General features: G+C 44.8%; 1 protein-coding gene across 1 annotated transcript; it reads right to left on the bottom strand.

The window, feature by feature from the left end:
- Window positions 1-260: 260 nt before the first annotated feature.
- Window positions 261-16,516, bottom strand: dusp19a (dual specificity phosphatase 19a). Its single transcript, XM_071521848.1, has 4 exons — window positions 16,294-16,516; window positions 11,783-11,829; window positions 10,606-10,758; window positions 261-467 (listed from the first exon to the last, which is right to left on the bottom strand). The coding sequence occupies exons 1-4, from the start codon at window positions 16,514-16,516 to the stop codon at window positions 261-263; spliced, it is 630 nt and encodes a 209-aa protein (XP_071377949.1).
- Window positions 16,517-17,745: the final 1,229 nt, after the last annotated feature.

Here is a 17,745-nt window from a genome sequence, read left to right as displayed (position 1 = left end):
AGATGATTTTATGGCATTTCTGTGTACGCTAGCACTAGTAACAGTGGAAAGTTACAGCAAACATCTCTCTGTCTTGACACTGTCATCCCCAGTATATTCCCAGCTTCCCACTTCTCTCTCTCTTTCTCTCTCCTCTTGCTCTTTTTCTTCTGTCTAGTGTTCAAGTCCATTCACATTCACTCCTTTCTCTCTCTCTCTTTCTCTCTCTGTCTCTCTCTTTCTCTCTCTCTCTCTGTCTGTTTCTCTCTCTTTCTCTCTCTCTAGTGTTTGGATCCATTTATCGTTGGTGTTTTGTAGTTCCTCAGTTGTTCCAGGAAGCCAGGGTTGGGGCAGGAGGTGGGCCGAGCTGTCTTAACCAATGAGAAGGCGGTGTCAAAGGGCTGGCCATCACATGACATCAGATAGCCAATAACCACAGCCGCTGCCCGCGACACGCCGGCGTTGCAGTGGACCAATACCACGCCTTTCTGAGGGAAAGAGAGAGGGATTAGTGTTTGTTTGATTTCCTAACTCTAACAAGGAAGAGACAGTGATTGTGTCTCCATGGCAAAACTAAGGGTGCATCCCAAGTCTCTTATTTGATATTTCCTCGATCCTCGCTTGAACCGGAAGTCGTCATTTTGAAGGTCATCCCAAAGCTCTTATTTCTGCTCCGAGGAGCGAGGATCGAGGAGCGAGGAGGGATCTCTGAGGAGCTATGAGCGAGGATACACGAGAGCAGCCTTCCCGGAAGACTTTCAGCTGAACGCCATGACGTCAATTCTCCGCCCCTATATATGGCAAATTTGAACGAGATGGCGGAGAAACAGTACAAGTGTAAATGCCCGTTATTTTATGCTTTTTGATATATAATGTTAACGGAAGAACATTGGAAACCTAAATTACGTTTATTTCATCCACAACCCGTTTTGTCTGCAGAAACGGACGTCGCTTCACATGACGCTTCAGAGGAAAGGACGTCTCATTTCTCTAAAAACATATTTCCTTGTTTCCTCTCTCCTCGCATGGTTTCCATGCATCCTCGGTGGGAGGGACTAAGACGCAAGGAAAAGACGCAAGTGAGGGAAACGTGGATGCAATTTAAGAGACTTGGGATGTACCCCAGGTAGAATAGTCGCTTGTATCCTGGTTCTGGTCTTATTCTGGGACAGGTGGGTCATGTGTGTCACCATATCAACACATCACCATGGAAACAGGTTTGTAGGATGGTGAGTGCTTACATGAACCAGATCTGAACCAGGATCAGTGTTGACATCAAGCAGCTCAGACTTGGAAAGAGGTGTGGAAGAAACACATTTGACCACAAAACAAGAACAAAAAGTTGACAGAAAAGGAAACCGTCTGCCGAGCTCAGCTGAATCCACACTGGCCTGGGACTTTTGTCACATGTCATCGCCCCCCACCCCAAATCCTTTCTGTCTCTGTAAACTATGAACTAGAACTTAGCTTTATGGCACTTACTCTCGTTCTCTCCTGGCTAGATCCTTGCTTGTGTTGTATTAAAGTCTCATGTGTATGTCGCTTTGGATAAAAGCGTCTGCCAAATGGGAAATTGTAATTGTAATGAACTATCTAAGAAAAACAAAAATGGCCAAAATAATCTTAAAAACCTAGGGCAGCCCAGCCCACCTGTACCTAAACCCAGTCCTGATCAACATCCCAGGCCAGTGATTCTTCCAGAACTTACAGGAGAAATTGAAAATTACAGTGGCAAGCAGGTCAAGATGGGAATTCCCTGACTTTTGAGCATCTGGAGTTTCATTTAACAGCGATTTCTCTGCCTCTGTTATAAAAACACAGCATGCAGCATCGATCCATCCTGCAGGCAGGAGACGCTTCACACATTTATCAACTCTTTGTCTGTGTAGCTCTTTGTGCTTTTGGATATGGAAATCATCACATCTATAATTGGATATGGAAATAGGATTTAATAACATGATGTTGAGACTTTGTTCGGTCATATATTTTATCATAGACAATGCTCCCTCTGTTTAATACTCATCCTGTGCCAGTTGAACAATGTTAGATGCTTACAATAACTCTGGCGGACTTATTTTCCTGTTGAACCCTGGCAAGGCTAATATAATATTATATGCTAATAATATTAATAATACAATAATACTCTAGTGTAGTGTCGTTTTTTGTGCAGACTGACCCTTCTTTTTAATGAGTAGGTGTGATTATTCCCCACTGATTTGCAGAACTTCCCCTTTTTCGATGGTCTTTGTTTTTATCTGTATCTTCGTCTGTACAGTGACAGCGATCATTTATACTGGTTTTATATTCCTGAAATATGTTGAACCTAGACAGTCCATCACTTTGTCCCAGATGGTTTTTGGGTGGAAACCAAACCTAACCCATTTTTGACAAATAGTCTGTCACCTGAAGTGAAGTTCTGCTGTTGCAACACTAGAGGGCGCCAGAGAGCCGCCCAACAGAAGGGAGTGTTGTCAAATTTACCAAAATGTTTCTATAGCTCTGCTCCAGGAAACCTGCATGCTAGAGGAAGATCTGGTAAACTGACACGGCATTTCAAACTAAAAGCTTCACAGTTTGATTATCAGGGCTGGAGTTACTGCATCAGCCAATAGGACACACACACACACACACACGCACACAAAACACATTCCCCTAAGCTGTAGGGTCTATGATTACATTGTGTGTGTGTGTGTGTGTGTGTGTGTGTGTGTGTGTGTGTGTGTGTGTGGTTTCATGTTAAGGTGAGCTGCAGGCTTCACTAAAAGCTTGTATGACAGTGAGATCTGATCTCTGCACAGTTCAATTATACATGAGCAAAACTACACATATATTATTCAATACTGAGAGGAGGAGAGGAGGAGAGGAGATGAGAGGAGAGGAGGAGGAGAGGAGGAGGAGAGGAGAGGAAGAGAGGAGGAGGAGAGGAGAGGAGGAGGAGAGGAGAGGAGAGGAGAGGAGGAGGAGGTCAGCTGTATGTCCTAGAGAAATTGTCGCCCCCCTCAGTTTATAGCACAAACTCACTGTGATCCCACAGTGCTGTCTTCCTAAACTTTACGCTACAGGACAAAACAACGTGATTTTTGAAATTGTCATACCTTAATTAGTAAATAGCCAATAATTTTTAATGATATCTTGAAAACTTGATTGAAATGTGCTGCTGCAAATAGACTGAATAGACTGAATAAGCTGGTGAGGAAAGCTGGAAGTGGAAGTTGGTAGAGTTGGTAAGCTCAGGTCTTTGGACCACAAGGTTGTGAGTTCAAGCCTCTGACATGTGTGTTGTAATCATTTTGAAGTTTTGTATTGATATTTTTGTTAATCGAGAACACTACAATGTTCTATAAAGTGGTTAACGCTGTCAATCATAAGCTGTAGTATCACAATACTTCTCCCTTTAGTTACTTTCTCCTCAGTAAAACCAACACAGGAGTTTGGCTCAGTAGGTGAAGCATCAGCTTCTCATGTAGAAGGTTATGGGTTCAAATCCAGGCTTGTCCTTTCTGAAGTCATAAACCTTCAAGAACAAGGGGCATGCTTTCCAAAAGAAAGTTTAGTCTGCCAACTCATGTAAACAGATTATTGAGAATGAATGCAAATATACTGTACATACAGAGTTCAGTATGGCATCTAGGCTCTGATCCTGTCACTCCCAGCAGCAGACACCTAGCTAGCCTAAGAGAGCAGGGAGTGACAATAGGGAACTTCCCCCCAAAAGATACAGCGCCAGGCACCAGCTAGTAACTTCCGGTGGAGCGCCCACCATATGGCCTCACCGATATCCAAGATGCAGCTATGCATCTTAGGATCAAGCAAGGTCATTCTAACATTATGTGGAACCTTCAATGTGTGGGCTGGGCACCAGCCGCCGTGTGACCATTCCCCTACTAGGCGCCATCACCATCGATCTAGTGTGCCACCCCTCTATGGCAGCTTCCAGTGGGATACAGCCATCCGCCTGATATGCAGCAGCAGACCAAAGGTAAGCTGCAGAAGACCAACAGCCCATCAGTCAGGACAACTCACATAGATATAATATTCCTAAATAGTCGGCAAGTATGCATTAGACTTAATCAGGGAGCACATACCCCCACAAAGCAGCAGACCTAGCCACCAAAATGAATATGCTGCAAGTATGAGCCAATCCACGGCAAAGTGATGCAACCATGAACCATATGGAAGAGTAGAACCGCCTTGTTTTGGGAGCCTGGGCCAGCTTGGCCAGATGACTTATCATCTAGCAATCAAACTCTGAATGTGTGCCTGGGCTAGCTTGGCCAATGGCTTACTTACCTACCTACCTACCTACCTACCTACCTATCTATGAGAGAAAATGAACACTGCCTTCATTCTTGAGGCGTGTGAATCAGCAGCTGCAGAGCGCCTTCTGATGACATATGGCAAGATATGCACTTGCCATATCTTGAATAAGGGAAATATCTACGACACTGAGCCCGAGGGCATGCTTTCACTGAGTTGCAGCCAGCAGCATGACAGCATTTCATGCCTATGCCAGAATACGCTCGCTACCTGCTGAGCACTAGACGTCATCAACATGTCTATGCGTAGCTCTCATATAGCCCTGGATCCTGGCAATCTGAACCATGCAGTACATAGCATAATAACAATGCTTACACGGCTATGTCTTACACGGCTACTCAACATAAAATCGCTCAGTGGGTAATACAGAATAACCTGGATAAAAATTGATCTCAGCCAACCACCCATTAATGGTTCATATTAGTATGAATGCAATCATTGTAAATGGATAAGCTAGCAATATCATAAGAGCCAATATCAAACGTTAAATACTCAGCTTAGGTTAATTGAAGCGGCAGCAGGACCCGGGCGCTGGCGGTAGCGGCATAGGCGGCACTATTAAGAGGCTAGGGGAAGCTAAGTTTCCCCAAAATTGCCATGAAAAAAAAGTCAGTAGTAGCAGAAAATGAGCTGCCATTTGTTTTACTCCCCCTTTTCTCTCCTGTTTTGGTCAGTTAGGGAGTTTAGAATTGTACTTTTGGTTTAACCCAGTTTAGTTATTTTATTTCTAGGCAGTTTGGGTATTTTGTTTATTATTTTGGCCTTGGCCACCCTGAAGCATTTTAAAGCTTCCTTGACCTACTGATCGAGCCTTTTTGTTCACTTTATTCCTGTTTTGCTCCCTTTTTCTTGTACTTAGTGTGTGTTACCCCCTAGACAATATTTAGGGGTCATAACATAATTTAGGAAAATGTGGTTGCAATGAAATTATAAACTTCACAGAAGTCACGGGCAACACAAAATTAGCCATAACTAATAAACTGTGTGTTCAATCATCTCTGTGTCCTTCTGTAATGTTTGTCTGTCTGTCTTTTCAAAGTGTGCTAGGACACCGCAATCGCCATTTGCAGCTATATTTGCATTTGTTGCTGTTCCATACTATAATTGCTTGGAGAGCAATAATTGCTCTCCACTGTATTATAGACATTACCAGAGCTGGAGAGGGCACACACAGCCCTCATAGCTAAACCAAAGCCTGATGCTAGAGGAAGACAATATTTCAAATCAAGCAATCTACTTCAACCACGATTACTCTCTGGAGTTGAGATGAAGCAACTGAAGTCAAAAGACATCTGGGCCAAATGCCCTTACCTGCCACAGCTGAGGTTAAACTTGAGTACAGGTGAGAAGATCTTCCCAACACTTGTGGATGGCCTCAAGATATTGGAAGAACTTGGAATCATGGAACAGGTGGATGAGAGAGAAAGGATGGAGAGAGTTGGTGAGATAAAGGTGGTAGACCAGGTCAGAGCCGAACAGTCCCTGTTCACTGACAGATGGTTTGTATTGTTGCTGCTTCAAGGCATCAGACTCCAACAAGATGCTGCCGGTCTGCAGAGAGTCCAGTTCAGTGACATCAGGGAGGATCTCTGCTGTTTGAGGATGATGTCGTCCTTCTGGCTTCAGCACACTGTGATCTCTGAAGGGAACTGGAGCGGTTTGCAGCTGAGTGAGGATGAGGATCACCATCTCCAAGTCTGAGGCAACGGTTCTCTCCTGGGAAAAGGAGGCTTGTCCCATCCAGGTGAGCTGGAGCAGCTGCACCAAGTGATCCTTCTTACCCTCACCAGTGAGGGTAAGAAGGATCGTGAGATTGACCACCAATTAGGTGCATCACCTGCAGTAATGCAGGTGTTGTATTGGACCATAGAGGCTAAGAGACAGCTGAGCCACAAAGCAAAGCTCTCAATTTACCGGTCGATCTTTGTTCCTTCAGCTATGGTCAGGAGCTCTGGGTAGTGATCGAAAGAATGAGATCACAGATACAAGAAGAGGTTCCTCTGCAGGGTGGCAGGCCTCAGTTCAGTGATCCAAGAGATCTTGGTATCGAGCCCCTGCTCCTCCAACAGCCGGTTGAGGTGGGACACACTGGAGGGACTACATATCCCAGCATGCCTGGGAGCACCTGGTGATCCCCCTTGAGGAGCTGGAGGAAGCAGCTGCAGAAAAGGTCTAGGCTGCTCTGCTTGGCCTGTTGCTATCACGACCCTGACCTGGATAAGTGACTAGAAAATGGATGGATGGATGGATGGAAATAACACATTAGCTTGTCACAGTGAATGTGATATGATCAAAGAACCAAAAAAATGTTGAGCAAAATTGTATTTCTTTATTAGAATTACATCTGCCAACACGAAAGCATGTTTCCCATATCTATAGAAAGCTGCTATATGTCAGAAGACACCTTTCACATTAAAGAGCAAGTGCACTAGCTATTTTAGGGGCTGAGGGATCTGCATAATTGGAGTGGCATAGAGCAGCAGTAAATATACACATGCTCTCCTTGGGGTGAATACTGCATTACATCCTAACATCCTAACTCCACAACACAGACCAACACAGACCAACACAGAGAGCCCAGCTTTTTCTTTTCTTTTCTTTTTCACTTGTGTTTGTAAGGCCCTTTGTCAACAAACATCCTGCATTTGTATGTCCAAAAAATACAAAATAAAAAAAGTTCAAAATAAATAAATACATAAATAACCATGCTATTAAGAAGTAGGGATGTCACGATACCAGAAATTTGGTAGTCGATACCAATACCATTGAAATTCCACGATACCCAAGTCGATACCACGGTAAAAAAATAAATAATAAATCCCATGTACTTCAACATACACTCCTTTATTTAAGAAAACTGAACATTACAAAAAGCAACAACAGTGGCATGTAGCATTCAAGTAATAAATAACAAGAAACAACTATTAACATTAAATAAACAAAACATTTTTTAAACAAAAAAATTAATGGAAAAAAGCCATAATAAATAAAACATTGACTGACTGACTTTGCTCCTGTCTCTCCTGCTGACATCCTCCTCTGACTGATACTGTGAAAAGAAAATTACAAGATTTCAGTTATCAGGTTTAGCTCAAAGAAAACAGCAGAGGCTGCTGCACACACACACACACACACACACACACACACACACACACACACACACACATCAACCCAGTCACCTGAATAAAATGTTGGCATTTTACGTTTCTGCAAACCAGGGATACGTAGAATCTCAACGTTTCTGAACCAAAAATACGTTTCATATCAACATTTCTAGATACGTGTATATCAACGTTATGGTGTTCTAACCGCTCGTGGTGCTTTTGAGACGCTTTTGGTGTTTTGAGGAAATAGAATGAGGGTAGGCTATAATAACCATTTTCTGGTTATGAAATAACATAAATTATATAATGCATTACACACCACGTATTTCGAGCATGTGGAACAATGAGATACATTTTTGTTCGGAATCGCCCAGTTCTCGTATATGCGCTTGTTTACGGCCTATGGCCATAATTTAATTTTCTGTGACATGCACACATATTTCCTTTACGAAATATTAACACAATATTCTTAACAACCCCCGATATGATTGGTTCTTGGTTCCTGTGATAGGAACGGGACGCTGTGATGAGGAAAATTAATGTTTAGAATGTTGCACATTCTCTGCATAATGTTGCAGTTTACGTTGTTTACGAGTTTATGAGTTTATGAGTTTATGTAAAGTGTCATTTACACAAACCCAGATGGAGATTCATCACCTTTATAGTGCACTTCAGTAATTTACTAATTTAAAGATAAATGATTTTAGCCGGCTTTCACTCCAAAGCCCAGCGCACTCGTTGCCATAACGACGGTAGCCCGGACAGATTTGGCAGTGACACAGCACGTAGCAAAGCTCATTGATTTCAACTAGGCACCTTTATTTGACATGATTCATTAATTTATTATTATTCATATTGCACGTCCAAAGGAAACGCAGTCAAACCTGTTTTGCTACGCGCTGTGTCACTGACAAATTTGTCCGGGCTGCCCGTCGTTATGGCAACGAGTGCGCTGGGCTTTGGAGTGAAAGCCGGCTAAAATCATTTATCTTTAAATTAGTAAATTACTGAAGTGCACTATTAAGGTGACGAATCTCCATCTGGGTTTGTGTAAATGACACTTTACATAAACTCATAAACTCATAAACTCATAAACAACGTAAACTGCAACATTATGCAGAGAATGTGCAACATTCTAAACATGAATTTACCTCATCACAGCGTCCCGTTCCTATCACAGGAACCAAGAACCAATCATATCGGGGGTTGTTAAGAATATTGTGTTCATATTTCGTAAAGGAAATATGCGTGCATGTCACAGAAAATTAAATTATGGCCATAGGCCGTAAACAAGCGCATATATACGAGAACTGGGCGATTCCGAACAAAAATGTATCTCATTGTTCCACATGCTCGAAATACGTGGTGTGTAATGCATTATATAATTTATGTTATTTCATAACCAGAAAATGGTTATTATAGCCTACTCATTCTATTCCCTCAAAACACCAAAAGCGTCTCAAAAGCACCACGAGCGGTTAGAACACCATAACGTTGATATACACGTATCTAGAAATGTTGATATGAAACGTATTTTTGGTTCAGAAACGTTGAGATTCTACGTATCCCTGGTTTGCAGAAACGTAAAATGCCAACATTTTATTCTGCCGACTGAGTTGCACACACACACACACACACACACACAGATACAGTGGATGGATGTCTTTAAGGATAAGAGTGTGTGGCAGGTATGGCAAGCAGTAGTTTAAGTTGACTAACATGGTGACAGACCATTAGTGTGGAAATATATATTTAAAAAGTTTAAGTTTTGATGACAGACTGAACGGTGACAACTGTAGCCTACTATGAGCTATCACTACGTTAGCCTAAACAAGATAACATTAGCCTTAGCGTTTAGCCATTGCAAACGTCTACAACAGATGCCAGCTGTCGCAAACAAAAATAACGGTAACATTTCAGGATAAGAACATTTTGACGATATGTTGAAACTCACTCACCTTGAATTCTTTGTATAAGTCTGGATGCCTGTCTTTGATAAGTTTGAAGTGGTTCCTCCTTTCGTCTGAAAAGTTTGGTGGCACCGTTTGCAAACTGGTTTTTGCGAATCTATTACTAATCCCTGATCATCCTCAAACACAAAGTATTTCCATACACGACTCTTGTTACCATCGCACCTGTTGTTATTCTCCCGTGTCTGTAGGCGTTCCTTCTCTCCAGTACCTACGACATCTACGGTACCTGCGGTACTGTAGAAAAACAATTACCGTCACGTTTTCAGAATTTTGGCATCGACTTGGTACCGAAGTATCGGTTCTCGTGACATCCCTATTAAGAAGTAGAAATATTTATGAAACTTTATGAAGACCTGCAGACTCTCAGCCCTCCGTGACACATGGCTGCTCTCTACACTGTGTGACTCTCTAGCTCCCAGTATTTTCTGTTCTGTGTTCATTTGCCTGGTCGTATTAAATACCTTGCAGGACTAAGGCTGAGATCCTACTCCATTTGTTTTTCTTTGGTCCAAACCAAAGGGAAAAGGTGGTGTTGGTCTGCTTTTTGTGTTTGCTTCCTTTAGATTAACATCACATCACATGACTCACAAGTAGCTCATTTATTGGACAGAGTTTTGGTAGTCATCCCACCAGGCGACGGACGGGTGGGGGGGTCAAAACATATTTCAATTCAGTCCCTGTAATTTTAGCTAAGCACGATGGACTTGTATGTCTCTTCTTTCTGGTGTTCACACCAGTTAAAAACACTTGAAGAAACAGATCAATATGAGCATCAGTCCAGACTTCATTTTGTTCTGCTAGGCCTTCCAAACATGAGGAACTGCATCCATCTCCTTCTACCCATAAACCCTTGCATTTGATGGTCGTTTCCTGTAGTTAATTACATTACATTCACACTCCTAATGAGCCACATTTTCAGGCGTCTCGTTGCTGGTCTCTCATCTCGTTATTCGGTGCCACCAGAGTTCAGATGGCATTGTTCTCACCCTAACCCAAATGAAGCAAACTAAAGGAGGAAAGACAAACCGCTCTGAACATGATGGGTGAGAACCTGGACTTGTGTTTGTGCTGCGCCTCCTTCTGCACCATGTTATTAGATCTGGGCCATGTCTCCTTCATTCACATCCAATGGAAAACCCAGGTTAATACTTAAGGTTAACACACACACACACACACACAGGCACAAACACACACACACACACACACACACACACACACAGACATGTTTTTACCTCTTTATGAGCCTGCTGGATGAAGTCAGAACAGTCTTTGATATGAAGCATTAGTTCAGTGTCTGGATGATCCAGGATGCTGACAGTCTTATAGATGAATAAGTCAGGAAAAGCATTCTCCACTCCATAGGCCACATTCAGAATATGAGACACCTGAAGAGAGGAGAGGAGAGGAGAGGAGAGGAGAGGAGGAGAGAGGAGAGGAGAGGAGGAGGAGATGAGAGGAGGAGAGGAGAGGAGGAGAGGAGGAGAGGAGATGAGGAGAGGAGATGAGAGGAGGAAAGGAGAGGAGATGAGAGGAGGAGAGGAGAGGAGAGGAGGAGGAGAGCAGAGGAGATGAGGAAAGGAGAGGAGGAGATGAGAGGAGAGGAGGAGAGGCGAGAGGAGAGGAGGAGGAGATGAGAGGAGGAGAGGAGGAGGAGAGGAGGAGAGGAGAAGAGATGAGAGGAGGAGCGGAGAGGAGAGAGGAGAGGAGGAGGAGATGAGAGGAGGAGAGGAGATGAGGAGAGGAGAGGAGGAGAGAGGAAGAGATGAGAGGAGAGGAGAGGAGGAGAGGCGAGAGGAGAGGAGGAGGAGATGAGAGGAGGAGATGAGAGGAGAGGAGGAGGAGATGAGAGGAGAGGAGGAGGAGATGAGAAGAGGAGATGAGGAGAGGAGAGGAGATGAGAGGAGGAGAGGAGCGGAGAGGAGAGGAGATGAGAGGAGGAGAGGAGGAAAGGAGAGGAGAGGAGGAGGAGAGCAGAGGAGAGGAGGAGATGAGGAAAGGAGAGGAGGAGAGAGGAGGAGATGAGAGGAGGAGATGAGAGGAGGAGAGGAGGAGGAGATGAGAGGAGAAAAGGAAAGGAGGAGAGGAGCGGAGGAGGAGAGGAGGAGGAGAGGAGAGGAGAAGAGGAGTGAAATTAAGTACTGTTACATACAAGTACTGTTCAGTACTTCCAGTAGCCAACAGTAGTAGACTGGTTGTACAGAATATCTCCAACAGTATTCAGTATTCATACTCATATGTTTCATTGAGCAATGTACTAGTATGTTTGTATTACTAGTATGTTGTAGAACTAATTATAGAAGGAGCCATTTTGTGGTTATTTTTTGTTATTTATTGAAGTCTGAAGACAGGTCATCAGCAACTTCAGTTGTTTTGGAGAAAGCAGCAACGTGGGGGGGGGGGGAGTCTTACCTTGTATTTTCTCAGAGTTCCAAAGTCATGGGCAGCATCCTGGGAACCTACACACACACACACACACACACACACACACACACACACACCAGCCAGATTAGGAGATTAGTCAGTTGGTTAGTTAACCCATCAGTAAATAGGATTTGATGACTAGTTAGCTAGTTTGGTACTTACTCAGTTTACCCACCCATTGGAAATAGGGATTAATAGCTAGTCAGTTATTTATTAACCTACCTAGTTTTATAAATAAATAAAGTTGGCTTGACTATTAAGTATAATTAATTAGTTAAACAATAAACCAACCTAGTATGAAATAGGATTTGATAGCTAGTTGGTAGGTAGTCAAGGTAATTTATTTATCAGAATCAGATTTATTTTCGCCAGGTACATTTTCACATACTAGGAATTTGACTTGGTGAAGTTGGTGCAATGCATCATACAGACATTTAGACAGACAAACAAGAAGCCATCAAGCTTTACAAATATATATATATACAGTATATACAATAAGTGTGGTGACTAAGTGGGTCAGCGAGGGACTTTTTACAAAGGCTCAGTAGCAAGTTGCATTTGACCAAGTATCAAAAATGAATAAATAGTGTTACTGAACACCATAGATACGACTATGTATTTACAGATGTACAATTTGTGTGGAATTGTGCTCAGAGAGTCAGTGAAATGTGAGGATTGTTTGTAAGCCCCACTGCCATGGGGAAGAAACTGTTGTGGTGTCGTGAGGTTCTGGTCTTGATAGACCGCAGTCTCTTGCCAGAGGGAGAGGAGTCTCTCAAAGATAAGATGACCGGGGTGAGACGGGTCAGCCATGATCTTCTCTGCCCGCTGCCTGGTCCTGCAGGCGTACAGGTCCTGGAGAGAAGGCAGGTTGTAGTCGATCACCTTCTCTGCAGAGCGGATGATCCACTGCAGCCTGGACTTGTCCCTGCAGCCTGGACCTAACCCTGCAGCCTGGACTTCTCCCTGCTGCCTGGACTTGTCCCGGCAGCCTGAACCTAACCCTGTAGCCTGGACTTGTCCCTGCAGCCTGGAATTGTCCCTGCAGCCTGGAATTGTCCCTGCAGCCTGGACTTCTCCCTGCAGCCTGGACTTCTCCCTGCAGCCTGGACCTAACCCTGCAGCCTGGACTTGTCCCTGCAGCCTGGACTTGTCCCTACCTGCCTACCGCCTACCTGAGCGGCGCACACACCGCTCAGGTAGGCGGTGTGGCCCGGGCGTAACCCTGTCCCTGGCAGTAGAAGCAGCAAACCAGATGGTGATGGAGGATGTGAGGATGGACTCGATGATGGCTGTGTAGAACTACACCATCATTTTCTGCAGCAGGTTGAATTTCTTCAGTTGCCGTAGAAAGTACATCCTCTGCTGGGCTTTCCTCATGATGGAGCTGAGGTCCTGGGGAATGATGGTACCCAGGAATCTGAATGACTCCGCTGTGTTGACTGGGGAATCGACCAGGATGAGGGGGGTGATTGGGGCTGGGCTCTTCCTGAAGTCCACTACCATCTCTACTGTCTTTAAAGCAAAGCAAAGGGTCGTGTCATCTGCAAACTTCCGGAGTTTGACACAGTCATCCGCAGAGGTGCAGCTGTAGAGGGAGAAGAGCAGAGGAGAGAGTAGGGGCACCAGTGCTGCTGATCAGGGCATCTAAGATGTGCTTCCCCATCCTCACACGCTGCTTCTTGTTTGTCAGGAAGTCAGTGATCGACCTGCAGGTGGAGTCAGGCACGCTGAGCTGGAAGGGCTTATCCTGGAGAAGAGCTGGGATGATGGTGTTGAAGGCGGAGCTAAAGTCCACAAACAGGATCCTAGCGTATGTTCCAGGACAGTCCAGGGGTGCATTCCATTTGGTAACGATTTCTCCTCGTCTCCTCGCCTCGCGTCTCTTCCTCGACTCCTCGGTCAAAGGTCACGGAGGAAACGAGGAGAAGATGCGAGGAGGCGAGTGAACCTGGCTTGTCAATTGGAACATCCTCACACCGCCATATTGAACTGACGTGTGAAGCGTTGCGTTGAGGCTCCTCCCGCACAGGATGACCGCTGTCTAAATTATTCTAAGGCTCATGTTTTATCCACATAAAAACGTTTAACTAAATTATGCCAGCCTCTAGTGAGCCTTGTCTACCTCATAAAGGTAGAACACTTAAAAAAAAATCCCTAATGCCTAAAAAGCGTTTCTGTTTCTGTTTTTATTCAGTTTTTTTGTGTTATTCTGTCTGCTGTATGCTACATTTTAATTTTGTGAAGCACTTGTAGCACTGATAAGAAAGGTGCTATACAAATTGTCCAACTTTTATCCTTTATGCGACTTGGATTAGACAACGACACTCACTGGCAATGAACCAAAGTGCTTTCTTTTTATTCCTAAATAAATAAATACAATTCCCAAATAACCATGGATCTAGCTGTAAGAGCAAAATGTGCGATTTAAAACAAGGAAATGCTGTTAATGTTTAGTAAGAATTTATTCTCCAGAAGAGAAATTCCATGGCAACACACACAAACACAATTCATAAGCATGATGAACACTGAATGAGAGACACATCAAACAAACGCAGCAAACCAGCTGGTGATCCAGAGACACAGAAGTGATTCCAGCAGTGATTCCGGCCTTTATGATGAAAATATGTCCTGTCATGGCAACGGTCATTGCCAAGGTTATGAATATGGTGAGAATGGAAACAGAGGTAGGCTACGCCTAAAAGGCAGAGAAATTTTTATTTATTTTTTTTACATTAAAAAAATAAAATAAAACTGTCTCTAATATAGATGAAAATCGCTCCGTCTGCTGCTCAGCCCGTGCGTCCTCGGTCACTTCCCGGAGAAACCCCAGCAGCGCTCCCTCTCCTCTTCGCCTCTTGGCTGCCGGGGGAACCGAGGAAGCCGCGGAGGTCACACATGGGAGCGGGCAGCAGCATCTGATGGCTCCGGTTGCTCATCAGGGGGACTGGGATCGGGGCTGGATGGGGAGCGCACAGCGGCTGACTCCGGCTGCTGGTCCACACGAGTCTATTAAAGCGGGAGGGAGCGCCGACGGCCTCCCGCCGGTAGTCTCATGCATGAGGGAAAACCGGGGCCAGCTGCAGCCGTTTGCTCCCCATCCTCAGACCCAGAGCCCGGTGCTGCTGACTTGAGGTCCTATTAGAAAGAGACGCGCATGGTAAAAGAGTCGCATGTGTGCATTTATAGGCTATTTCTATATGTCCTAATGAACGGATTTCATTTAGGCTTATTAGACCATGGAATGTCATTCATATTAATGATAAATCCTATAAAATAACTCCATAGCCTATAAAATTCACGTTACTTGCCCCCCACTCACCCCACTATGCGCTGGAGGATCAGCTGGCCGTCTCCTCTGTCCCTATATCACATTCAAGCCTTAAAATAATTTACTGATGCCTATTTGGGAAAAGTTTGACATCCTACAACTACAGCAGATCTGTCAGTATATGAACATTTAAGTATACCCCTTCATTAACAAATGTTAGGCTAACATTTAAAACCTCTGCTATTTCTGTTTGAAAAATATATAACAAGTTGGTGCTACTTACTTACCTTGCGAGGCAGCTGGATTCGCGGAATCATCTGGCAAGTCAGGTTAGCTACTTACACCTGTGGATTTTTTTTCTGCCAATGTCCGCACGTTTTCTGATGGTATGGAGGCGGGCTTATATCCGCACGTGCCAATAGTTAATTGACTTCACTCATTATTTCCGCATCGAGGATACACCTGAGTATCCTCCGACCACGCCTTATTGGAGGACGGAGGCGAGGAGACTTGAAGGATCCTTCATGTGTCTTTTAACCAATTGGAACATCCTTAATGATGGCGGCTCATTTTTGGATGCCGGGTCAGCGAGGAGACGAGGTCGCGAGGACGGAGGAGGAGACACAAGACAATGCACCCGAGGAGACATGAAGGATCCTTCATGCGTTTTTTGACCAATTGGAACGTCCTTCATGATGGCGGCTCATTTTTGGATGCCGAGTCAGCGAGGAGACGAGGCCGCGAGGACGGAGGAGAGGACGCATTTTGGCCAAATGGAATGCACCCCAGGTGTTTGAGGATGTAGTGCAGGGCCATGTTGACTGCATCCTCTACAGACCTGTTTGCTCTGTAGTTTAACCACAGTGGGTCTAGGGTGGGGTCTGTGATGGTCTTGAGGTGGGTCACCACAAGGCGCTCAAAGGTCTTCATTACCACAGAAGTCAGGGCGACAGGTTTGTAGTCGTTAAGACCTGTGATCCTTGGCTTTTTGGGGACTAGGATAATGGTTGATGTTTTGAAGCATGCAGGAACTCTGCATACTTCCAGCGAGGTGTTCATTAGTTATCATTAGTTAGTTAACCTATCAAGTATTTAGTTGGGTTTGATAGCCATTTACTTAATTAGTCAGTTAACCTACCTAGTATTAAGTGTGGTTTGATAGGTAGTTTGTTAGATAGGTAGGTGGGTCAGTGGGTCAAGTAGGTGGTCAGATAGTTAATTAACTCACCCAGCAGCAAGTAAGGCTTGATGATGCCGACCTGCAGGTCCCAGGAAGTGTCGGGGACATATCCCAGTGTCCTCTCTGGGGGGCTGGGGTCTTCTACCACAGTAACTGTAGAACCCTTCCAGGTCTCGATGATGCGGCGACCACTGAGTGATGTCACACGGGTGCACTGCCTCCTTAGCCGGGTCCGAGAGAAACTCTGGATCTCCTCAGACAGGGACTGCATGACTGGACTGGACTGACAAAATATTTGGTAGTTAGTTATATTGTGGATATATGGTAGATATGGTAGTTATATGGCTGAAATTTGGTAGTTAGATGGTGTGGATATGGTATTTATGATAGATATATGGTGGATATATGGTAAATATGGCGGATATTTGGTAGTTACATGGTGGAGATATGGTAGATATGGTAGATATGGTGTTACACGGGGGATATATGGTAGACATGGTGGATATATGGTAGATATAATATCAGCCCCACTTGGTACATTCTCGTACTGTTGCCAGCCCGGCAGCAACAGGTAGGGAACAGGTAGGGAAAACAGCTGCTACGACAGTGGTGGGTCTCATCAGCAACAACGATGATGCTGCTTACAGAGAGGAGGTGGACCAACTGGCGAGGTGGTGTAAAGACAATAACCTCTCCCTAAACATAGGGAAAACAAAGGAGATCATCGCTGACTTCAGGAAGGCCCGGGCTGACTACACTCTGACCATCGACGGCGCCGCCGTGGAGAGATTGAGCAGCACGAAGTTCCTGGGCATACACATCTCAGAAGACTTCACGTGGTCCCCACACACAACAGCAATTGCGAAGAGGGCCCACCAGCATCTCCACTTCCTGTGGCGACTGAAGAAGGCGAGGCTCCCTCCACCCATCCTGACTACATTTTACAGAGGCACCATAGAGAGCGTCCTGACTTACTGCATAACTGTCTGGTATGGGAACTGCAAGGCTTCAGATCGCAAGTCCCTACAACGGATAGTCCACATGGCAGAAAAGATCATCGGTGCCTCTCTCCCCTCCTTTCAGAACATCTACCATGCACGATGCACCCGCAGGGCTACCAGCGTTGTAGGGGACTCTGCCCACCCCTCCCCCCTCCCACAGTCTCTTCACTCTCCTCCCATCCGGTAGAAAGTAGCGGAACATCCGTGCTATCTCTGCTAGACTGTGCAACAGCTTTTTCCCCCAGGCTGTGAGGATCCTCAACAGCCGGAGCCCCCAGAACACCCCAACATCTACTGCATGAACAAATGGACTGTAGACTGTACATAAAACTGTGGACTGTACACTGTGGACTGTACACTGTGGACTGTACACTGTGGACTGTACACTGTGGACTGTACATGACACCACATGAACAATGGCATATACATGACACATTAATGAATGACTGCACTTTGCCATGTTATAACCCGTTGCACTACACACTATGTTTACAACACT

Source organism: Centroberyx affinis, unplaced genomic scaffold, assembly GCF_046629955.1.
Source record: "Centroberyx affinis isolate AG114_WGS23_722 - 3 ecotype Tasmania unplaced genomic scaffold, CSIRO-AGI_Caff_v1 ptg000935l_1, whole genome shotgun sequence".
Classification (NCBI taxonomy): Eukaryota; Metazoa; Chordata; class Actinopteri; order Beryciformes; family Berycidae; genus Centroberyx; species Centroberyx affinis.
This window is presented reverse-complemented; position numbering and strand designations above follow the sequence as displayed.